General features: G+C 38.8%; 1 protein-coding gene across 2 annotated transcripts in view; it reads left to right on the forward strand.

Annotated features, from left to right (window-relative positions):
- Positions 1-24,670, forward strand: part of zbtb41 (zinc finger and BTB domain containing 41) — a 38,375-nt gene extending 13,705 nt beyond the window's left edge. For both annotated transcript variants that reach the window (XM_067990637.1, XM_067990639.1), the window contains exons 3-11: positions 474-681; positions 3,044-3,113; positions 3,275-3,422; positions 5,949-6,078; positions 6,457-6,552; positions 9,332-9,438; positions 9,888-9,993; positions 16,087-16,175; positions 19,962-24,670. In XM_067990637.1, coding sequence (XP_067846738.1) covers positions 474-681; positions 3,044-3,113; positions 3,275-3,422; positions 5,949-6,078; positions 6,457-6,552; positions 9,332-9,438; positions 9,888-9,993; positions 16,087-16,175; positions 19,962-20,611 — 1,604 coding nt within the window. In that variant the 3' untranslated portion in view covers positions 20,612-24,670. The remainder of the gene's footprint in view (positions 1-473; positions 682-3,043; positions 3,114-3,274; positions 3,423-5,948; positions 6,079-6,456; positions 6,553-9,331; positions 9,439-9,887; positions 9,994-16,086; positions 16,176-19,961) is intronic.
- The last annotated feature ends 840 nt before the right edge of the window (positions 24,671-25,510 follow it).

Genomic DNA, 25,510 nt, shown 5'->3' on the forward strand with positions numbered 1-25,510 from the left:
CAAAATCAGAGATTAAAATTATTTTAAATTTGATTTAAAATAGGTGTTTTCAATTTTATTTACCATATGTAAATATTTGTAATTGTGACTTAAAAACTAACATTTCACATGTATTTATTAGAACATAATTGCATTCCACAGTATTCAGTTTGAATATAATCATAACTGGAATACACTTTTTTTTGCTTCATGCCCTATTCTCCAGTTGAGCGGCTGGGTGTGCAAGCATAGGCCTCTGCATTAATACTAATTCTTCCCCCAAACTCTTGCTTGCTTCCTTCCATTTTTTTTGTGAAGGGGTGCCTGAATTTCCCTGTGATGGCATTCCTGAGGAAATCTATGTGCTGCCTCTCTGTGACACATTATGTTGGATGCAATTATACACTATGCTGCCATAATCCAGTAGTTTACTGCAAACTTTCTGTAACTAATCTTGTATCCTGACCTTCCTAATTGCATATTGGATTTTATAGGAAAGTATGAATGCCACACTCGTGTGCATACAGGGGAAAAACCTTTTGAGTGTGATATTTGTAATCAGCGTTACTCCACCAAATCCAACTTAACTGCTCACAGGAAGAAGCATAATGCACAAGCTGCTATTCAAAGAAAGGAACAAAAATGCCCATTCTGTAACAAGCTACATGCCAGCAAAAAAACTTTAGCAAAACATGTGAGGAGGTAAGTGCAAACTGTTGATCATATCCTGTAATAGTATTTGTATGTCCCTCCGTTTTCTGCATTGTTATTGTAGCCAAATTGTATTTGGATTGAAAAAAGTGAATCAGTATTTTCTTTTTTTTGCATTTTTCTTGGCCTGTTGACAAATTTTAGTAATGGAGTCACATTATATGGCCATATTGGTCAGTTTGAACAAAATAAAAGTACTAAATAAACTGCAACATTAAAATCAAATTATTAAATGTTGCTAGAAAATTGCCCTTATTTTGGCACAGTTTTGACTGCCACAAGGCTGCAGCTGTTGAGCGAATCTCTTAAATCAACAGAAAGTTATTTACGTAATTCACTTGTAATAAAAGAGCAGGCAAGGTACTTTAAATTCAGTCATTGGGATCCTGTTTTGTCATATATAACAGTCCCGATTTAATTTGTGGACTATGTTGAATTTGCTGATCTCAGCCAGGTTGTGGGGGATTTAAGTTGGCTTCAAGACTCAAGGAAAAAACAGAAATGAAATACTGACTGGCTATGGAGGGGAAAAGATCAGTCAGAGCTCATGTTCCTGATCACTATTCAGTAACTGTGTGTGGATGTCTGGTGAAAACAGGATTAATCCCTTCTGAGTCAGTAGTAATGCTGTGATTGAAAGCATTGTAAAGCCCCCAGTATGCACATTTGGACCATTCATTCTGACGGTTAAAATCAGATATAGAATAGATCTCTCTATATGCTTTTTGATTCAGCTTTAGTCACATTGATCTCCATTTGAAACTAAGTGTGTAGGCAGTAATAATCATCTGAAGTTTTTTTTGTATTGCCAAAAAATACATAGTAGTTTATCTTCATTCATTATTTGCCTCAACATCTTTGCTTTTCTGAAGGACTTTAAAATTGATACACAGTTCAGTATGTCTTTAAAAGTAATTGCAAACTGCATGTTTCTTCTCTCCCTGCATGATTCAATATTAGCTTGTTCATGTTCATAAGCAAGACAATATGAAAAATTTGGGAGAGACTAGAAAAGCATAAAAAGGTATTTCAGTCAACGATTGTCACGTATATAAAGAGCTTCCATACATAAGAAATAGGAAATAGGAGCAGGAGTAGGCCATACGGCCCCTCGAGCCTGCTCTGCCATTCAATCAAAGCCCTGTACAATTGCAATAAGACTTCCTTACTCTTGTACTCCAACCCCCTTGCAATAAAGGCCAACATGCCATTTGCGTTCCTAATTGCTTGCTGCACCTGCATGTCAACTTTCTGTGTTTCTTGTAGAAGGACACCCAAATCTCTCTGGACACCAACATTTAATAGTTTCTCATCATTTAAAGAATATTCTGTTTCTCTATTCTTCCTAGTAAAGTGAATAGCCTCACATTTCCCCACATTATACTCCATCTGCCACATTCTTGCCCATTCACTTAATCTGTCTATATCCCTTTGCAGACTCTGTGTCCTCCTCACAGCTTACTTTCCCACCTAGCTTTCTGTTGTCAGCAAACTTGGATACATTACACTCGGTCCTTTCATCTAAGTCGTGATATAGATCATAAATAGCTGAGGCCCAAGCACCGATCCTTGCGGCACCCCACTAGTTACAGCCTACCAACCTGAAAATTACCCGTTTATTCCTACTCTCTGTTTTCTGTCCGTTAACCAATCCTCTAGCCATGCTAATATCTTACCCCCAACCCCATGAGCCCTTACCTTGCGTAACAACCTTTTAAGTGGCACCTTATCGAATGCCATTTGAAAATCCAAATATACTATATCTGCTGGTTCCCCTTTATCTATCCTGCTAGTTACATCTGCAAAAAACTCTAATAAATTTGTTAAACATGATTTTCCTTTCATAAAAACATGTTGACTCTGTCTATTCATATTATGATGTTCTAAGTGCCCTGTTACCACTTCCTTAATAATGGATTCCAGCATTTTCCCAACGAGTGACATGAGGCTAACTGGTCTGTAGTTACATAATACAACCAAAGCCCTCATTTTATGGCAATATTGAATAACAGAGGATGTGCATGTTATGATTTTACCACTGCTACGATTGCTGTGCCATGATGTGGGAAAACAATTACAGGAGTGGTAAAGTATTTTTTTTATTGTTCCCTAAATGAAGAATAGTCTATATAATAAATGTTTAACAGTGAGTCTCAAGAAATTTTAAAGCATCAAACACAGCAAGAAGGGGAAACTAAAATGCACAGATTATCCACCTTTATAATGTTGAGGATTTGTAATTCAGCAGAAAACAGATTCCCTGTGAAGTATTTGCCAAAAATTGTTTGACTTTTCAAGTGTGCTTTCATACTTATTTTTATTTGTAATGGCAACAATAGACAATTTTTTCCAGATTCCATCCAGATAACGTACAAGAGTTTTTTGCTGCCAGAAAGAAGAAAAGTGAAGCGTGGAGGTGTGATGTAAGTTCTTTTCTGATTTCTTTCCCCCCCCCCCCCCCCAAATAACATACATAAGCAGTAGTTGAGTTAAACTGCTCTCACCCCTCTGTCAGCAGTTTGCAGTATTTGAAGTATTGGTACTTTTTGTGATGATTTTCAATTGCTATTTTTTTTTGCCATAGGTATGTAACAAAACCTTTACACGGAGACCTCATCTTGAGGAGCACATGATTCTTCACACACAGGATAAACCTTTCAAATGTAGTTACTGTGAGGAACATTTCAAATCAAGATTTGCAAGACTTAAACATCAGGAAAAGTTTCATCTGGGTATGGATAAGTCCATAAAATAAAATATGAAAATAGAAAAAGTCCAAGAACTTAATATCATTTAATTCAGTACTAGTTTTGATTGTATTGGCATTTATAATCTAGTTTTGTACTTCAGCATGAGTGCAGTTTTTTTTTGGTAATTTTACAATTTCAGGTTTTTATAGACCTTTTCCTCTCTGGATTTACCGTGTGTGTACGTGCATCTTGTCTCTTGCAATTAGAAATTTATTTTAATTCTACCCTTCAGCATTATGCAACCTGTGGGTCAACAGTTGCCCTACGTGCATTAATATGTTTACTAGATTAAATGTAGTCTTGTGCTGCACTACACACTCACTTTGGATTGTCATTTATTAAACTCGACAGAAGGACTAGATTAACTAATATTTATTGTTAAATAGAAATATGAACCACAACATGAAACATACATATGAGAAAACTCCATAATAGCTTAATTATACTTCACAAAAAATGAAAGTTGTCTGCGTATTGGAAAGCAGAGTATAGAGTGAATCCTAGCAGATGCAATTGCAGTTTCCTGCCAGCTGTATTGTTTGAGTATAATTGTGTCAGCTTGTTTCAGTTGGTAGCACTTTTGTTTCTAAGTCGGACGATTGTGGGTTCAAGTCCCACAATGGATTTGAGCAATAATCTAAGTTTACACTTCAGTGCAATACTGAGAGAGTGCTGCATTGTTGAAGGTGCCTTTTTCAGATGAGATGTTCAACTAAGGCCCTGTTTGCCTGCTCAGTTGGATGTAAAAGATCCAATGACGCTATTTGAAAAAGAGCGAGGTGTGTCCTGGACATCCCTCCCCCAACACAACCAGATACAAATGATCTGGTCATTCATTAATTTTGCTATTTGGAGGACCTTACTGACAGCAAATATTGCCGTATTTGGCTGCATAACAAGAAGTGGCTGCACTTCAAAAAAAAATCCATTAGTTGCAAAGCGTTTGGGACATCTGGGAGATGTAAACGGCATTTCTTAATTCCAAGTTCTTCCTTATTAACAAAGTAAATTCAGCCTTAAGACATCTTGTACCATTTTTGGTATCTGTGTAAAGCAAATTGAAATATCTCCCTCAAGAAAGGAATTAATGCGTAAGCCTTCTGACTAGTGAAACAGCAGACATCATCAGAATTGCCTTTTTTAATGTACTGGCTTCAGCATTGGATTCTTTTGAAATCATGTTCCTAGGTAACTTGACAACAAAAAAATTATAAATACAAAAGTATCAATCTGAACTTATACATATGGAAGTGGAGCTTGAACAGATTCACATGATCGAATCAGCAGAAAACTACATTTGTTTCTGTTGTAGCCATTAGCAATTTACATCAGCAAACCAGTCTAGTCTGGGATCAAAGGACTCTCTTCATTCTAGTCTAGTCTGGGATCAAAGGATTCTCTTCATTCTCTTGATCAACAGCCATTGTTTGAAGAATACTTTTTAAAACAAAATTCAAAATCCACATATTTGTAACAGGAATATTGACATTTGCCTTTTTAAAAAAAGCTTAGTTTTAAATGTCACAATCCCAATTGTAAAGGAAGATACCTATGCCTTTCTTCCCTTTTTGGTTCCTATATTTTATGTTTTTTTTAATACTGCATAGTTGGGCAACTTAATCTCAGTTTTGCTGGTGTGGAAGACAGTAAGTTGAAGCCAGTCATCTCCTTTAAAGAATCACTCCAGTTTGTATTTGCTCACCACCCTTGTTACAGAACAGCATAGGAACATAAGTACTTAGGAACAGGAGTAGGCCATTCAGCCCCTCAAGCCTGTTCCACCATAGATAATGGTTGATCTGGAGGTCTGGGAGTAGATTACCAACCAACTTGGGTAGGGATGTTGTATAGAACTTAGCAATCTAATTGGGGGAAAATCAGAAAAAATGAACACGAAAGCTTATCAAAAAATAAATCAAAAACAGCGTGGGGTAGACATTTTGCATGAAATGACTTTCAGTGACGTGAAGTTCTGCTTCACTGATATGAAGTGGACTGTGGGCAGCACTCCACATTAATAATGTACAGAGCATAACTTATTGGAAAAGATATTCTATACAAAATATTTGGTTGTTCTCAGGGTACCCTTGGATAGCAGATTTAAAGCATGACACACAACAAATGATGTTTGAGATACCAGTGAGTGTTGAAAACATTCAAGATTATGCAGTAATTAAAATAAATACAGTTTTGCTTTTAATCTTCCTTTCTCACCCCCACTCCAAAATAAAGGTTAATTTATGACACCCCCCCCCCCACCACAAGAAAATAACACGTCATTATATATTGAAAAGCATAAATATTTTATGTTCAGAATGATGCACTGCAGTGTGTGATCTAGCCTAGATCTTTGCGTCAGGACCAGTTGCTATTTTTTCGATTTGATGAATGGGGTTAAATGTAATCCAGAATAATTTTGACCATTTGGTGGTACAGAACTTCAGACTAATGATCTAAGAGTTGTAACTTGAAACTAACACTGTACTAATTTTATTTCTTACGTTTCAGGGCCTTTTCCATGTGATATTTGTGGTCGCCAGTTTAATGATACTGGGAACCTCAAACGACATATTGAATGCACTCATGGAGGAAAAAGAAAGTGGACTTGTTTTATTTGTGGGAAGTCTGTAAGGGAAAGGTAAAACTAGTTGTGCTAAATTAGTTGCAATTTTTGGGCTCTGTTCGAGGAGGATATGATGTATTTTCTTAATTTTTTCACTAAATATTAAAAATAAAACCGGTATTTTTAAAACTATTTTAACACCAATAGACTGTTTTATCAATACTGCATGATGCATTTAAAAACATGGTGGCATTCAAAAGGCAATTTTCATTTACTATACATGCTGGTGAGGGGTTAGTCTTATTTTATTTTTCTGCTAGCTTTATGAGTCTGAAATCTTATGCCTTCATAATAGTGCCCATAATTTGGCACTAATTGATAAAATAGAAGTCAAGAAAATATATATTTTGAGACCCTTAATTTATTTGCCCTTTTTATATTTTTTAAAAACAGAACTACGTTAAAAGAACATCTTCGGATCCATAGTGGGGAAAAGCCACATCTGTGCAGCATTTGTGGACAGAGTTTCCGCCATGGTAGTTCATACAGGTAAAAACATTAAAGTATGGAACAAGAAAAGGTCCTTCCTCAGGCTCTGTACAATCTATCCTCCTTCCTTAATCACTTCCTGATTTACAAATGTTATCCAACAAAACTCCAGAATATTCATCCATCTTCAATTTCTTCTATTCTACTCTGACCTGCTGCCCACGAAAGACAACACCCCATGACCCCAAAACACACACACACGTTATAGGCCTACATTTTCCTCTCAGCATTATTTTGACATGGGTGGCAATCCATGTGGCAATCCATCCACATAAGAATTATATGTGTAGTGCAATGCAGCTGTGGAATAGTTACAAAAAGACTTTCTGCATGAGTGTTAGAAACTTTGTTAAATGCCATCAGAAGCTGATTAAGTTAGATGTTATGCACTGTGCTCTCCATTTTATTTTAAATGTGTCCTGTGACGTATTCTGGGTCTTACCGAGTACATTTAAAAATAATTTCAAGGTAATTTTTCATACATTACTATTTTTTAAAAGATATTTTCTCTCCTTCCCCTTTCACGATCTACTTACAATGCGAACAATCCCTGGCCAAGAAAGCAATATGTAACCTGAATACAGGCTGCAAATAGGAGGTATGTGAAAGTGACCCAGCATGACTCACCCTTGGTTCACAGTGTTATGACTGTGATTGGACTTTGTGTGTATGGCATCGTGGATACAAACTGATGTCCTACCACTCTGGAGCACTGCATCTTGGTATTTCAATACACCATACCATTTTGCAGATTAAGTTTATATTCTTAAATTTGGGAGTACTTGAAACGTATCATGCTTAGCTTTTCCTGCTAAATTACTGAATATTGTAATACTTGTTTGTAATTGGAAATGAATTGTACATTTTTGTTCTGAAAATGCAAATTAAAAAGAAAAGCAAAAGACTTTCACATGTCGGTTGTAAACCCTCCCAGCCCAGCGGGAACGGTGCATCCCTGAGGTTAAGATGAGGGGGTGCGGGTGGGGAAATGCGCAGTGTTCCCAAGGTGTTCCTGCCCATCATCATTTAACTAACCTCAGATTTAGCATGGGAGGGTTGCCCCCCCCAGGCAGTTGGGGGCCTATTTGACAGTCAAAAGTCATGACCTGATCATTGGTGCTGAGATGCCATTTGTACTCATTGATTCAGAAGGCCCACATGGGGCTAAACCCGACAGCTACACCGTGGCAGGAATCAGCGACGCGGTCAGGGTAAGGAGTTTAATTTTACATTTCTGTGGCATCCTAGTGGGCCAGGAGTGCTCCCCCAAGCCCAGCAAGGATCCCTTGGGCCTCCCCAGCACTAACCTCATGATGGGGATTGTTCCCCTGTGTTCCTAGCATCCGCTGGCTCCCGACCTAATTTCTGCTCCCACCCACCGGCCCAGACATCAGTCCCTCCTTTTTTTTGGGGGGGGGGAACACTGCTGATTTATTTAAATGAGGCCTGGCCTCACAGTGAACTCTCCTTGTGAGTTTCCCTCCTGGCCCATTGGAATAAAAAGATCTCCATCTACTGTAGTAGGAATTGAGTGTGGATCTTTGACTGATAAGACTCATCTGCAATTTTGTTTATTGAATAATTTATCAAATTTTATTCTCCCCAAAGTACATGGGGAATGTCTATTTAATTTTTTTTTAACATAGTCAGGGACAACTTTGGGTGTGGCCACGTGGTTTTAGGGGGTTGGCTCGTTAACATTCCGGCATGTATTTGAGAGTTTTGTACAGTTACTGGACATGATTGCTCAGAGGTTGATGGTGGATTAAGCCAACTGAATGCTAGTAATATTTAATTTGTTCAGAGTTTGAAAAAAACAGGAAACGTGCACTAGATTATAACTGCAAATTTCCTGTGTTTCTCCGAGGATGTGCTCTTTTGTATGGATAGGAACATTATTATACTAAAAATTAAATGTAGGCTTGTGTCCTTTTTAAGGTTGGAAGGTGTAATTGTTCTGTATTCTTGAAATGAATGTTGGTTCACTGGAGGTCACGTTGCAGAGGAGAACCCTGGCTTTTCCAATTAACAAGGTGGGAGACTGAAATCAGAATGATGGAGAGAAGGATTGTTTTGCATCTGTAAAAAAGAGAGCTGAGCATATGTATGAAATGCTAGTTGTAGTAGTCATCGTTGAAAAATCTTAAACTTTTGCACTTTTGCACCTGCCTTGAAGTTTTTTGGTTATCCTTTGTAATTTAACTTACTTCTCAATAGTCTTAATAAAGTGGCAGGCAGGCTGGGGAGTCAATCATAGAGGAAGAATGACCAAATCAGATTAGTAGAGTGAATTTACCTAGTTTAGAATAAATTTGTCTATAATTAAGAGTGACACAGAAGTGTTGCAGGAAGTGTGTAACTGCACATGTTTAAATATGTATTGAGTTTTTTTTGTTCTAAGTTTGCGGTTTGTTTGCATTCATAGTTGCCTCATGGTCTTGTGTAGTGGCATCAGATTGCTTTCTATAAACCTTTAGTGGTATAGGCAAATATCTAATGTTGATCGTCTTTATTAGAAGGGCCATTAATTATTTTCTGCAGTTAGATCTGTATGTGTACCTTAACTTTGTCCCAGAAATTAATAATAGCTTTCTTGAAACCTTTATGGGGGAGAAAAAGAATTTACTTACAATGATGATAAATGCATCTGATGCTCCCAAATTAGTTTTTTTGACCAGCTTTAATTATATGTTTGTGACATATTGACATTCATAAAGTCAATGGAGTAGCAAGAAATGTTACTTGAAATTTTTACAAATTTGCTTTTCTTTTTTACTAGACTACATCTCCGTGTGCACCATGATGACAAGCGCTATGAATGTGAAGAATGTGGGAAAACCTTTATTCGCCATGACCATCTCACAAAACACAGAAAAACTCATTCAGGTAAAGCGCTTAATATCTCATGTACATTGTGTTGTCAAAAGGAGAAATGGGTGTCTTGTTGGCTCCAGGCCAGCATCTTTACAGTTGTTAGTTGGCTGCCTTGAAGAGTGGCTTTCCACAATTTTTTCTGTCCCTGTGTACTGATGTACTAAATCACTAATGTAAGATGTTTTATTTCTCATCATCACCCCTTAAAACTGTTTCAAATGTCTAATTCCTGCAGCACATATTGAGTTCACATAAAGAAACCCTTTCATTTTCTGAATTCACGACCTGCTTTAACATCTCTGCCCTTGTTGGTTTCCCTAAGAATATTTTTGCTGCCTTTATATAAAAAAAATTCTGCTGCATTAAGTATTTGTTCAGTATGTAAAGAAGATGCAGCTTTGTTACCAGCAACCCATTTCTGTATAATGATAATCAACTTTCTTTTTGTTTTCTCTCCAAAGGAGAAAAAGCTCATCAGTGTGAAGAATGTGGAAAGTGTTTTGGCCGTAGGGACCATCTCAGTGTTCATTACAGAAGTGTTCATTTGGGAGAAAAAGTTTGGCAGAAGTAAGTCGAGTACTCCTCTTAATTTGAAGTTGCTCAATTTAAATCGTCTGTTGATTTTTTTTTAGGGGAAGAAACCTCCTGTGATGTTATTTAAATAATGAATCAAGGACTGGAACTCACTAAAGTTAATGTAAGCAAGAAAACAGTATTAGAAAAAATAATGGCACTAAAGACTGACAAATCCCCAGGACCTGATGGTTTCTACCCCAGGGTTTTAGAGGAGGTAGGTGAGGAAATTGCAAATGCTTTAGCCATAATCTTCCAAAGCTCTCTCGCTTCAGGAATTGTCCCTTTAGCTTGGAAAATTATAAATGTAACTCCATTATTTAAGAAAGGTGAAAGAGAGAAACCAGGAAATTATAGACCTGTTAGTCTAACATCTGTTGTGGGGAAGTTATTGGGAATCTATAATTAAGGAAAGTGTGGCTGAGCACTTAGAGAAATTTAATCTGATTAAAGAGAGCCAACATGGATTTGTAAAGAGTAGGTCATGTCTAATGAACCTAATTGAAGTTTTTGAGGAAGTAACTAAAGTAGTGGATAGGGGAATGTCTATAGATACAGTTTATATGGACTTCCAGAAGGTATTCGATAAGGTTCTACGTAAGAGACTGTTAGCTAAAATTAAAGCTCATGGAATTGAAGGCAAATTATTGACCTGATTAGGAGATTGGTTAGGCGGTAGAAGACGGAGAATAGGGATAATGGTATACACTTGAATTGGAAGGAAGTGACTAGTGGTGTCCCACAAGGATCTGTGCTGGGGCCTCAACTATTCACTATATGTATTAATGACTTGGATAACACAATAGAGAGCCATATATCCAAGTTTGCCGATGACACACAGATTGGTAGCATAGTAAATAGTGTAGACGGGAGAATAAAATTACAAAGAGACATTGAAAAACTGTGGCAGATGGATTTTAACGCAAGTGTGAGGTCATCCATTTTGGACCAAAAAAAGATAGATCTGAGTTTTTTAAAAGGTAAAAAGCTAGGAGCAGTGGAGGTCCAAAGAGGTTATGGGGTCCATGTACATAGATCACTAAAATGTAGTAGTTAGGTACAAAAAATAATCAAAAAGGCTAATGGAATGTTAGCCTTTAGAACTAGAGGGCTAGAATATAAAGGGGAGGAAGTTTTGCTACAGCTATACAAAGCCCTGGTTAGACCACATCTGGAGTACTGTGCTCAGTTCTGGGCACCACATCTTCAAAAAGATATATTGGCTTTGGAAGGAGTGCAGCGCAGATACACCAGAATGTTACCAGGGCTCCAAGGGTTAGATTATTTGGAGAGATTACATAAACTAGACGTGTATTCCCTGGGATATTGGAGGCTAAGGGGTGATTTGGTTGAGGTTTTTAGGATTTTGAAAGGAATTAATAGGGTGATAAAGAGAAACTTTTTCCACTGGCGGGGGAGTCTAGGATAAAGGGACATAACCTTATAATCAGAGCCAGACCATTGAGGAGAGAAGTTAGGAAACACTTCTTCACGCAAAGGGTGGCAGAAGTGTGGAAAGCTCTCCCACACAAAGCAGTAGATATTAGTTCAATTAATAATTTTAAATCTGACATCAATAGATTTTTGTTAGCCAAGGGTATTAAGGAATATTGAGCCAAGGTGGGTGGATGGATACTGATCCAGATCAGCCATGATCTCATTGAATGGTGGAACAGGCTTGAAGGGCTGAATGGCCTACTCCTGTTCCTATGTTCCTAAATTGCATAATTCAAATTACTAGATAATTTATTTTTTTTCCCCAGCAAAAACTACCTTTCCCCTCTTTTTCCTTCCACCCCTTCCTTTTCCCTCCTGCCTCTCTCTCTCTTGCTCCATTTTCCCCCTAATTCCTCATTTCTCCTGCCCATTTCTTCCTTTTCCCCCCTCCTTCTCTTGCCTTGTTGTTGACTATTTTAATTTTCCAACTTCCAACAAAAATGCCCCTAACTCCCTCCCTAATGCTCTCGCAAGTTTTATTATTTACCTTCTCTGGTCTGCCATATGTGATGATATTGACACCTCCACTAATTCTCATAATTGCCTCGCCTCCACCTTTAATGTCCTCATCCTCACTGGATCTTGGACAGTGTTTCAAACTTGTTGGTCCCCAGTAGAATAGCAACCTCAAATCTGCGGGTTTTAAGCTCGAACATACCTGACATGCTACAGGCCTGTTAGTTTACCACAAGATGTATGAACATACAAAATTCAAATTACTAGATAATTTGATAACTAGACTAAGAGTCTAGGGGTCATAGTCTCAAGATAAGGGGTCGGCCATTTAGGACCAAGATGAGGAAAAATTTCTTCACTGAGGGTTGTGAATCTTTGGAATTCTCTACCCTAGAGGGCTGTGGATGCTCAGTCGTTGAGTATATTGAAGACTGAAATCGATGTATATTTGGACACTAAGGGAATCAAGGGATATGGGGATAGGGCAGAAAAGTGGATTTGAGGTAGAAGGTCGGCCATGATCTTATTGAATGGTGGAGCAGGCTCGAGGGGCTGTATGGCCTACTCCTGGTCCTATTTCTTTTGTTCTTAAATTGATGGGCAGGGAAAGACCAGCTGGTCCATCAACCCTGCCCCACACCATGATGGCCAGGCCATCATGGATAAATACTTCTTCCCTTCCCCGACCTCACACCCACCCCTGCAGCCATGTAATCTCCTGGGAGAGGCAAAAAAACAGAAAAACCCAGGACCAATAAGGGAAAGTATACTCTGTAAAATTCCTCTCCAGCCCCCTCAGGTGATCGAAACCATTCCAGGAGATCACATGGACCAAGCGTTATCTATAAAGACACTTACCTTCCATATGATGCGATCTCTGCCCCAGTCAGAAACCATTCCAGCTCTGTCTTGAAGGTATGCAGAGTGTCAGCACCAACTACACCAGCCGGCAATATATTCCAGAGGCTCACAATTCTCTGGGAAAAGAAGAACCGCCTAACATCCAGTCTATTCCTACTCTTACAAAGCTTAAACTCATTTCTTATGGTCCTCCCCAACCTGTTAAACTGGAATTATCTATCAGTGGGGATGCTATCCAGCCCATTAATTATTTTATAGACCTCTATCAGGTCACCTCTAAGTCTATGCTTCTCTAAAGTAAATAGACTAAGGTCCTTGAGCCTATCTGAGTAGCTTAGGTTCTTTAAGCTAGGAATCATTTTTATAGCTCTACTCTGGACCTTTTCCAAAGCACCATATCCGGGGACCAAAAGTGGGCACAGTATTCTAGATGCATGACCAGCGACCTGTGAAGTGTCAAAATGGTGTCCTTTAATTTATGCTGAATGGTTCTATTAATACAATCCAATACTTTGTTAACTTTAGCTACAGTTTCTCTACACTGGTCATGAACCTTTAATGATCTGTGCACGATAACACCAAGATCTTGTTGTTGCTCAACCTCTTTCAGTATTGTTCCCTGTAAAAGATACGTGTATTCTGGGTTGACCCTACCAACATGCATAACACTATATTTATCTAAATGAAATGCCATTTGCCGATGTGTGGTCCACTCCCCTAGCACATCTAAATCTTTTTGGATTTGATTGCACTTCTTTACTGTCTTAACCCTTGCACAGATTTTGGTGTCATCTGCAAACTTACTTACCGTACTCCCAACACCATTGTCCAGGTCATTAATAAAGATTGTGAAGAGTAGTGGGCCTAGGACCGATCCCTGGGGGACACCACTAGTAACGTGTCTCCAAGCTGAAGCACATCCGTTAACTACAACTTTTTGGCTGCGGGATTGGAGCCAATTCCTAATCCAACTTGTCAAATTTCTACTGATACAAGATTCTATCTGGAAGTACCTTATCAAAGGTTTTCTGAAAGTCCAGGTAGACTATGCCTACCGGATTACCCTCATCTACTACCCCAATGACTTCCACAAAAAAACTCTTATCAAAAATTTGTTAGGCATGACCTATTCTTTCAGAAGCCGTGTTGTGTATTTCTAATGGCCCCATCCCTTTCCCAGTGATCATAAATGGCATCTCTTACGATCCCTCCTAGCATCTTCCCAATAATTCATGTCAGGCTGATAGGCCTGCAGTTCCCCGGCTCTGATTTGTCCCCTTTTTATGAAAATAGGAACTACATGAGCTAGCTTCCAGTCTAAGGGAACGATCCCTGACTCTATTGAACTATTAAAGATATGGGCAAGGGGCTCACAGAGTATGGCTTGAACCCTGTCACTCCTCCCTGGCTAAATAGAGCTACTACAAAATTTATTTTAGACAGTAGAAGTAACTGAACTCGTATTCTGCATGACCAGTCATCCCTTCCATTCCTCCCCCACTGCCATCTCCATCTTTCCTTCACATTTTAAATGTAGGGAACTTACGGATTTCTGTGTGTCCAAGATTGCAATATCTCGATCCTCTGGCATCATCCCAAATTCCTTCAAACAGCTGTCAAACCAGTCAACCTCCTCAAAAATAAAATCTTCAAACCCTCAAACCTTTCTTAATTACTGCCCTATCTCAAATATTTCCTTTCTCCCCAAAGTCTTGGAACACATTATTGCTTCACAATCACGTGCCCACCTCTCCTACCACTGTCTGAGACCCTGCAATCTGATTTCTGCCCCATCACAGCACAGAGACTAGTCTTGTCAAAGTCACTAACAGCATCCTCTGTGATCTCATTGTCTTGGAACTTCTGCTGTCTTTGCTATTGATCATTCTGTCCTCCTCCAGTATCTCGTCTCAGAAGTCCACCTTCTTGACACTTTTTTCTTGGTTCCATTTGTACATGTCCCAACATTGACAATATATTCGTTCATGATTTCTCCTTCTGCCCTCACACTGTCAAGCCGTCCTCCTTCTCTTCATCTATAAGCTACCCTTTGGTAACATCATCCAAATGTATAGGACCAGCTTCTGTATTTATGCTGTTCATAGACAGCCTTACCTTTGCACCACCTCCAATTGCCTTTCCAACAATAAGTCTTGGATGAGTCAAAATTTTCTTCAGCTTAACATAAGCATAATATGATGGTTTCAGTTTTGCCCCTCTCAGCTCTTACATGTCTCTCTTTTCACTCTCAATTTCCCTAACTGCCACCTTTAGGCTAAGTTATGTACAACAAACGTGAGCATAAAATTTTATAAAAGGGACACTGAGCCAAAGGAGGAGTGACCAAAAGCTCAGTCAGTGTAGGTCAGCGAATACTGGGGCATGGTGATTTGGACTTAGTGTGGGATAGGATGCGGCAGCAGAGTTTTGGATGAGCTGCAGCTTGTGGAGAGTGGGAGGCATGCCAGGAGAGCATTGGAGGTGACAAAATCATGCATGAGAGTTTCAGCAGCATATGGGCTGAGGTAGGGGTGGAAGTGGGAGATGTTATGGAGGTGGAAGTAGATGACCTTTTTGATGGAGAGGATATAGCTTAGCTTGGAGTCAAGCAGTCTGATTTCGCCTGAGGCAATGGCTGGGTAGGGGAATGGAATTGGTGGTGATAAGGAGTTTTGGGTCAGAGCCAAAGACAGTGGCATCCTTAGCTGGAGGAAGGAATGTCTCATCCAAGACTAGATGGCAGACAAGGAGTCTAACAATACTGAGGAAATGAAGGGTTTGATAGGCAAAGCTGCGTGTCGTCGGCATGCACGTGGAAGCTAGATCCAATCTAGCATGGGCGTACCTTTGGCAGACCAATGATGAAGCAAACATTTAGTGGGTGAAACTCTATGTTGTAATTAGAGAATTTGGAGATGTCAAAGAGTGCTGAATTGCTATGTCGTATTCCTGATAAGCTAATAAATTTGTTGATACAATTCCTTGAATGTTGCTGTGGTAATTTTCACATAGCTTTTGGGGAAAAAAATAAAATGCAAGGGAAAAAAATATTTTTCGAGCACTGACTCTCCTCAGCATCAATACTGTTAATGGAGACCATTTTGATACATCTTCCATCATTTCCTTTAAAGTAGGTGGATAATTTGTAAAAGTGATGCAAATTATAATTGACCTGGATTAAACTTTTTTTTAATGGCAATTGAGTTTTAACAAAAGTGTTTTTTTAACAAAGGCAACAAAAATATCTCTAACATTTTTCTATACCAATTACAGGTACAAAGCTACTCTTCACCAGTGTGAAGTATGCAAAAAAGAATTTAAAGGGAAATCAAGCTTGGATATGCATTTTAGGACACATTCAGGTATCCTGATAATATGTTTGTGACATCCAGTGCAGCTGTAATCAGTTTAATCTTTTTCTCTCTCTCCCTCTATTATTTTATCGATATCATTGTGGACTCACCACATAAATTCTCTTGTCTACATTAGAGACTCGTACAATTGTAATATTTCTTGTGAAAAATATCAATAGAATTGTTGAAGTAATATATCTATATAAATAAAAATTCAAGTGTGAATTACAGCTTCTAGAGTGGACAAAATAATACCTCAGATGATCAGACCCTCAGTTGCATTGTGTCCACTCTGCAACAATATTAATTAAAGCAAGAAAACCATGACGACGTAATAAATGTTGCTAAAAGGAATGACTTCTTGAAGCCACCAAAATGTTCATATGGGCAAAAGCCAAAGATTTTACAGCACGCAGAATCTGCCTCAGCCTGGTGGTGGTATCCCCTAAGGGAGAAACCTAGTACACCCTGACACAAACTCACCAGCATCACGACGTTCTTGGGTACCATGTACATATTAAACCAAACGGAAGGACCAATGTAAACATCCAGCCCACAGGGCAGCCTACATTGGTATGCTCACGATACTAAGTACTTAATAAATAAAACTAACCCTCACTATAGATGTTGGCAAATAATATCCTTGAACTTCAAGAAGCTCAACCATCCAGTCAAAAGGAGTTCTGACTTAATGGAATATGGGGCACATGTGGCCGCCTACAAAGGAACTTGCTCCGCGCCCCCCCCCCCCCCAAAATAGTATGCAAAGGTTCTGAGAGATTAGGTAAACTATAGAACCAAAGAAACTTATGGCACAGAAGGATGCCATTTGGCCTATCCTGTGTGTGCCGAATCTGCATGAGCCATCCAAAACTAAACCCACTGCCCTGCTCTGTCCCCATAGCTCTATCTCCTTCTGCCACAAATATTTATGTACTCTTCCCCTAAAAGATGAAGTGGTCTCTGTCTCAACTACTCTCTATGGCAAACCAATCCATGCACTGACAGCTCTTTGTGTGTAAAGAATTTTTTCCCAACCTCTCAAATTTTTTACCATTTTAATTTGATGACCCCTCATCACTAACTCTCCTACCAGAGAAATTAGTCTTTGCCTATTCATCCTATCAAAACTTTTCACAATTTTCAAAACCTCAATTAAGACACCTCTTAGTCCTCTCTGCTCCCGTTGAAATATGTAAGGAATCTTACAACACCAAGTTATAGTCCAACTGTTGGACTATAACCTGGTGTTGTAAGATTCCTTACATTTGTCCACCCCAGTCCATCACCGGCATCTCCACATCATGCCCGTTGAAATAGTCCTAGTATTTCAAGTCCCTACTCATAACTATAGTTTCTTATCCCCTGTATCACATTGGCGAATCTATGTTTTGTGCACTTTACAGCTTTATTGCCCAAAACTACATACAGTACTCTAACTGTGATCTAACCATTGATTTGTACTAATTTGTCATAATCTCTTTGCTCTTGAACTCTGTGCTCCTACTTATAAAATCGAAAATGCTATTGGCCTTTTTATGGCTTATCCCCCTGCACTGTCATTTTCAATGAATTAAGTATTTGTACCTTTAGGTCTCTCTCTTCAACATCCTTCCATTGAGTATATTCTCCCATTCCTGTTTTTTTTCTCCCAGCGTGCATACCGCATATTCCCAGAGTGCATACCGCACTCTGCATTGAATTACATTAGCCACCTGTCTGCCTATTCTGTGTATCGGTCTGTATCTTCTTGAAGTCTGTTCCTCTTTGTTTTCCAAACCCTCAACTTTTGTGTTGGCAGCAACATTTGATATTATGCTCCCTATGCCCAAGTCCAAATGATCTGTATCTCCATGCTGCTACATTTCCTTGATTCAACCTTGATGGCCTTATTCTCATCCAAGAGCAGAAGTGTGGCCATTTTAATCAGCAGACACTTACCCTCCATACGGAGCTGGTTGTCAGGTTCCCTAACATTTATGCCCTAAACACAGACTCTTCTACGTTTCCAACAGTGGCTTTCCATAACATTGTTCTCCCCCTTTCATGGAAAACTCAATGATAGTAGGATGACACTTTTAAATGAGTTCTCTTAACATGCCTGGACAGCTACCTGCTGAAATGGGATGTTCTAGAAAGGCAGCTACTGTGATCCGTAAGCCCTGTTTCAGTCACCTGGCTACTTAGACATACATTGTGCTCTGCACCTAGTAAGGAATGTATTTCCCTTTGCCTTTTAGTTTGTTGGAATATAATGGCTTATATTTAATGTCCTTGTTCTGGAGGATAGACATTGTCATTGGATGCTTAGCGTCTCTGTAGCAGTGCAAAACCAAGGCCAGCAAAGATTAGAATGTAGTGCTCTTGGAGATTCACCTCTTCTTTGGCTTCACCAAGGCTATAATGGTTTATTTGGTCTGGAGATTGTGGACTAATAACGACGAAGCCCTGACATATTTTGGCTTATTGTTGCTTAGCAGCAAGTTTCCTAGGGGCCCTGTTCAATTGTCAGGTTGAGTATGTTGAGATTCAGCATTGATTGTAAGGTGTTGTAGATGAAGGATCTGTCATTGGACCCACCAGCCCTCTCACCACAGTGTTGTAGCTTCAACCTCCCAGACATGCTGATTGTGTGTGACTTCAGCTCTTAGCATGAGAAGGGTCTTGACTGGATGGGCAAATTGCTCCACAAGGGTTAATGACGTCCTTCCAGCAACCTGATGGGTATGTTCCAGATCACACATGATTTCTTTTGCTATATTCATATCTGACGCTGCTTCTAAGACCCTGCTTTTCACCAAAAGCTCCAGTGTAGACTAACCGTATCGGAGCTGTCCCATAGTGCAGGGCACCTATCTGTGGACCATTTTCCACTCAGTGATTGATACATGGTTTATACCTGTAGATGGAAAGGCACCAGAAGATGTAGGGACCCTTTTTGCAGTCACACTTTGCCCAGTCCCCTGCAGACCCTCAATATTACCCCCTCACTCTCAACTGAAGGGAGCCTAAGAGCATTGACAAGGGCTCCTTGCACCTTCATATCTCATGGAGCACCTCACAGGACCATGTACTAGCTGAATCCAAATCTTAATAAGCCCCTTGACTCATCTGCATAACACAAGGCCCTGCCAATGAGTAATATCACTGAAATGTGAAAAACTGTCAAATACATGACCAGCATTTGCAATTACCTTGCAACTTGTGATACAGAATGAATCCTGTTATGCATCATGACCTTAGAAAGCATGTAATAGCTTTTTGTTTTGTTTAGCATTACAAAAGATTGTACAATCACATACTCAGGTTGTCTTTACAAGTTTCACTATACAGTGTATATACTGGCAGAAGTGTGGTATATATATCTTGTCAATTACTAATTCTGAAAAAGTCAAGTTGGTATTTCTACTGCCTTGGGGGTACAGAGTCCATTTAGATTTTTAAGATCAAATTCCTGTGACATCTAAGGAGGAATTGGTGCTTTCATGCAGAGCTGTTTGCCTTCACTTCTGGAAAGTCTCTGGCTCTGTTTTCAACAGTGTAGAATCCTCAAAGATTTTAGTGAGAGTCCTGAGAAATTTACATTGAATTCTTCTAATCCTGCACAATTGAGTTAATTTGATTTGGGCTTGATTACATAATCTTATTCCAGATATCCTCTATAGTGCTAGTGATGACTTCCTTTTTGGAAAACACTAATGCTGGATAGGTTAGTGATGACAAATTGATCTAAGTATGTCAGAAACCTTTTAAGACTCAAATTAAAACATAGCCAAGGTGTTTTCTTTACCACAGGTGAAAAGCCCTATAAATGCCAAGTTTGTAACCAAGCATTTCGAATTAAGAAGACTTTAACAAAACACATGGTTATTCATTCTGATGCCCGTCCCTTCAACTGTCATCATTGCAATGCAACATTCAAACGGAAAGACAAGCTGAAGTATCATATGGATCATGTACATGGCACTAAGTCTATAGAACAGTCAATTGTGGCTGCTTCTGAAATGAAAATGGTATCACAGCAATTGCTATATGCACAAGATGGCAAAATGTACCAAACAGAAGCTAAACCATATTTGGATCAGAATAAGGTTTACTCAGAGAGCAAAACAGCAATTCAGAACGTTCATGGAGATGTAACACTTGTACCAGTACGGATTACTGATGCTACTGTCCAAGCTGATGCAACCCAACATGCTGCAACTTTGGCTTCACAACCTCACAGCCTACTTCACTCCCAACAGCCTCCTCAGCAGACTGATTATCAAAGAGCTACAGACCTTGCATTTCTGGAGAAGTACACTCTCACACCACAACCTGCCAATATTGTGCATCCGGTTCGTGCTGATCAAATGTTAGATCCCAGAGACCAATCATATCTTGGAACTTTACTTGGACTTGACACGGGTACACCAGTACAAAGTATTTCCAATGCAGAGCATTAATTGTGATGAACAATTCACCCTCTGTAGAGTCATAGTCTTATACAGAAAAGTAAAAAATTAACATTTTTAAGTCAAAACTAATTTGATATAAATTACAAATTATGTTAGTAAATTGGTATGAATTACTCCAATTATCCACATTTTGGTACCCCTGGGTATGTTATAATGTATTTTAAAAAGGGGGTATTTGTCATGTTTGCATTTACTTCCGGACTATTCTGAGTGACAGTGCAAGACTTGGTTATTGTATATAACTGAAATTATGCTTCAGCACCAGTTATAAGATGACTTGAATGATTTTAAACATTAAACAATTCAAATCCAAAGATTAATATTAAACTAATATTTATTGTTTGACCATAATGTCTTTATTCTTGTAGGAGGATAAAAAGATAGACTGCTGAAGGTTATATTCTACACACTGTTAATTAGTTAAATATGCAGCTTGAAAAATCTGAGGGATGCCTGATTCTTTAAGAAGCATTTTAGTAATTACCTAAGTTTCCCAAATTTTCACCTAAGACAACCTGCTTCATGTAGCTGCTTTAGTTCTTTTGACTGGCGGAAATATCTTGGCATCAGTTTCAGTAATAGTAAAGATCCAATCCCTTCAGTCCCATTGAAAGGAAAGTAGAAACATTTTTCTTACACTGGAAAGAAATTTAAGCATTGATATGAGAAACGTACACCATTAAAAATGTCATATTTTCTGCTATGAGAAACTACTAGATATCAAAATAACTTGAAAACCAGGAATAAGAAATTTTAGTATTAAACCATCAAGAAAGTGAAAATAAAATAGACCAAATGATGCCTTTAAAGATGAGCATTCTTCCGTCTCCAAGAAAAATTAACCATCTGCAATAGAGACAAGCACAGAAGGAAAAATGCAAGAAAACCCATAGAAAGAATTACAGTATTGAGAATAAAACTTTAATTTGAGGAGTTGTAACTATCATCCAAAATGTGGAAAATCTACCTTTTTGATTTTACTTCATACATCATGAATACAAGGTCCTGCCAACTTGCAGAGTTGAGGGTAGCTCTACAAAATTTACATGCCTGTCTTAAGTAATCACTCAAACTGATATCAGTTACAAGAGCAATCTTTCCTCTATAATTGATGGTCTTAGTTGCCCATATGCTGTAGTTTCTCGCTTAAATCCTTGCTTCTAGATTATGAAAGATGATGATCAATGCGATTTGCTTCAATTTCATGGGTCAGCTGAGAACTGAAATGGCGGGTGGGGGGGGAGAAAGGAAAAAAATATTTTAGATATGTTCTACAAAGTAGATATTTTAAATATTTTTGGAAGGAGTACTTTATATTAAAAAGTATCCCTCAGTATATTTACATTCATATAATTTCCTATGAATGCTGAGTATTTAGCCTGCAATAACTTTTTCCTGCCACTAATTTTGGAGATCACTTTTCCAGGGCTCATTACCACACCTAAATCCTCTACTTGTTCTGCAAAAACAGTGAAGTGGCACATTGATGGTGAGTTAAGGATGTTGCCCTGGAGAATATTTGCTTCTCGGTTATAAAGTAGGTTTGGCCTGTTTTTAGAATTATTCCCCCTTCTTGGCCTCTGCTGAGTTTTGATATTTCAGCAGAGACTGGGGAGGAAAAACAGCTATATTTTTATTTTAATTTGCATCAGTCATTTATAACACTGCTGACCATGTGTTCTCTATTTTTATTCCTTTCCCAAACTTTAGAGATGTTCAGGGGAGACACCAGAGGTACTTATAATAGTTTGCTGCAGATTATGTGTAGAATTCAAAAATGGAGACTCAGATAATATCCATAAAAACATTTCCAAAGACTTGGATATAAATTTAAACTTTTAGGGAAAAGAAATTCCATTTGCTTTGTACACAATATTAACTTGCTTTTGTGACTGGTGCCAATCGCAGGAAAAAAGGAACTCAACTGACCCATAGAAGCGATGAATTTATGTGCAGTAAAGGAAAATCAAGGCAGTAAATACTTAATGTCTTAAAGGCACAGGCATCCTGAGTTTCTCCAGTTGAAAAAAATTGCCAGACATGATAGATTTTATATATAATAAATGGAGAATGTCAAGTAAAGCTACCTGTCACATTTTATTGTCAAATTAAAGTGAATCTAACAAACCTCTGAAGTATGCAACCAATGCAATGTTTTAAGTTTTTCTGCTAAATAAAGATTTTTTTAAAAAATCAAACAAGGGTAACTTGTGTGTAGAAGCAGAGGATGTGGGTAGGGTTTTAAATGAATATTTTGTCTCCGTATTCACAAGGAAAGGGATGATCTGGACGTAGTAGTTAAAAGAGTAGAGGTGTGAAATATTGGATAAGGCAAACATAACGAGAGCGGAAGTACTAGAGGAGCTGGAATCCTTGAAAGTTGATAAGTCACCAGGGCCGGATGGATTGTTTCCTAGGCTATTGAAGGAAGCCAGGGAGGAAACCGGATGCTCTGAGGATCATTTTCCAATCCTCACTAGATACAGAGGAGGTATCGGAGGACTGGAAGACTGCAAACATAGTACCATTGTTTAAAAAGGGTACGAGGGAAAGGCCGAACAATGATAGGCCGGTCAGTCTTACCTCGGTGGTGGGCAAACTATTAGAATCAATACTGAGAGATAGGATAAACTGTCACTTGGAAAGGCATGGTTTAATCAGGGATAGTCAGCATGGATGTGTTCAGGGAAGGTCATGCCTTACAAATCTGATTGAATTCTTTGAGGAAGTGACAAGGGGGATTGATGAGGGTAGTGCAGTGGATGTTGTCTACGTGGATATTAGTACGGCATTTGACAAGGTGCCACGTGGCAGACTGGTCAGAAAAGTTAAAGCCCATGGGATACAGGGAAATGTGGCAAATTGGATCCAAAATTGGCTCAGTAATAGGAAACATAGGGTTAAAGTCATTGGACGTCTTTGTGAATGGAAATCCGTTTCTAGCGGTGTGCCACAGGACTCAGTGTTGATACTGAAGAGGATACCTGTAGACTCCAAGAAGATAGCAAATGTTTGGTGGAGTGGGCAGAAAAGTGGCAAATGGCGTTCAACCTGGAGAAGTGTGAGGTAATGCACTTAGGGAGGGAAAACAGTAAAAGGGAATACGCAGTAAATGGGAATATATTGAGAGGGGTAGAGGAAGTGAGAGACCTTGGAGTGCATGTGCACAGGTCGCTGAAGGTGGCAGTACAGGTAGGTAAAGTTGTGAAGAAGGCATACAGAATGCTCTCCGTTATTAGCCGAGGTATAGAATACAAAAGCAGGGATGAAATGATGGAACTGTATAAAACGCTGGTAAGGCCACAGCTGGAGTATTGTGGGCAGTTCTGGTCACTGCATTACAGGAAGGATGTAATTGCTCTGGAGAGAGTGCAGAGAAGATTTACAAGAATGTTGCCAGGGCTTGAAAATTGCAGCTATGAGGAGAGATTGGATAGGCTGGGGTTGTTTTCCTTGCAGCAGAGGAGGCTGAGGGGAGACTTGATTGAGGTGTACAAAATTATGAGGGGCCTAGATAGAGTAGACAGGAAGTACCTGTTCCCCCTAGCGGAGAGTTCAAGAACTAGAGGACATAGATTTAAGATGATTGGCGGAAGGATTAGAGGGGACATGAGGAAAATCCTTTTTACCCAGAGGGTGGTGGGTGTATGGAATTTGCTGCCCGAATTGGTGGTAGAGGCAAGGACCCTCAACTCTTTTTAAAAGTACCTGGACCTGCACCTAAAGTGCTGTAAGCTGCAGGGCTACGGACTGGGTGCTGGAAGGTGGGATTAGAATGGGCACCTGGTTGTTCTTTGAGCCGGCGCGGACACGATGGGCCAAATGGCCCCCTTCTGTGCTGTATTTTTTCTATGGTTCTAAGGAAATTATGTGAAAACTATTGAAGAAAAGTATTAACCTGAATCAATATTTTTTACTTCTGTAGTTCAGTCACAGAATATCAGATATCATAATTTTAAATAATTTGTGCATGTACTGTGTACTTCAGTACAGCTTCAAGTTTGCAATCAGTCAACTGTTTCTGAATAAAAACATGTTTATATATTAGATATATTTCTTGAAAAATTAATGTTGATTACACTGCATTTTTAATTGTCACCACAAATACATGAGTAATATCATGTTTGTTAGGAACTCCAGCAGAAAAGGTTTTATTAAAGAATCCATTTTATGTTTAGGACTCCATTTTGTAATTAAAATTTTTTGCAGAATCTTTTGAACCACGCAATATTTGTAGAATATCAACAAATCTCCAAGGCTGTAGCAATTGTCATACAAGATAGTCTTGGGCAGTTCTAATATTATAATCTTTACATCTATTTGTCTATGTTTTGTGTACTTTTGATGGCAGCCTTTGTTGTGAGACGCACTGTCGAGTGCTGAGCTAATGTAAGTTGGTGTAAAACCAAGAGTGAAGGTTATGGAGAAGTTATGATGTAATGGCCGTTTAACTGAGCTTAAAAAGTGAGACCATTTTAAGGAAGTTAGGGAAGACCCGGAGGGTTAATTGCCCTGCGATCGTACTCAGCAACGGTAACACGAGGTACCCTGAAATCTTTGCATTGTCGTGGTTGTTGTCTTGAGTGTATCATTCCCTCTAATAAATTCTATATGCGAAGACTCTGGCACAGATAACAGCTCCAAGCTGGTCTCTCTAGCAGTATTAATCAACAGTGTTGTCCATTTGTCTGTCTGAGAACCTCAACTTGTTTCTCTCTAACTTATTATAACCAAACTATTGAATATAATTGACTTGCTCTACAGTAATGAACTTCTTTTGAAAAGTTAATATTGACCATATTTTGTATTAGCTCTCTAAATTATATCACCTCAATATTCTTAAAGTTCTTTCAGATTAAACAATGATGAATTATCAAGAAATTGTGG

The sequence above is a fragment of the Heptranchias perlo genome, chromosome 9 (assembly GCF_035084215.1).
Source record: "Heptranchias perlo isolate sHepPer1 chromosome 9, sHepPer1.hap1, whole genome shotgun sequence".
NCBI classification, from domain to species: Eukaryota; Metazoa; Chordata; class Chondrichthyes; order Hexanchiformes; family Hexanchidae; genus Heptranchias; species Heptranchias perlo.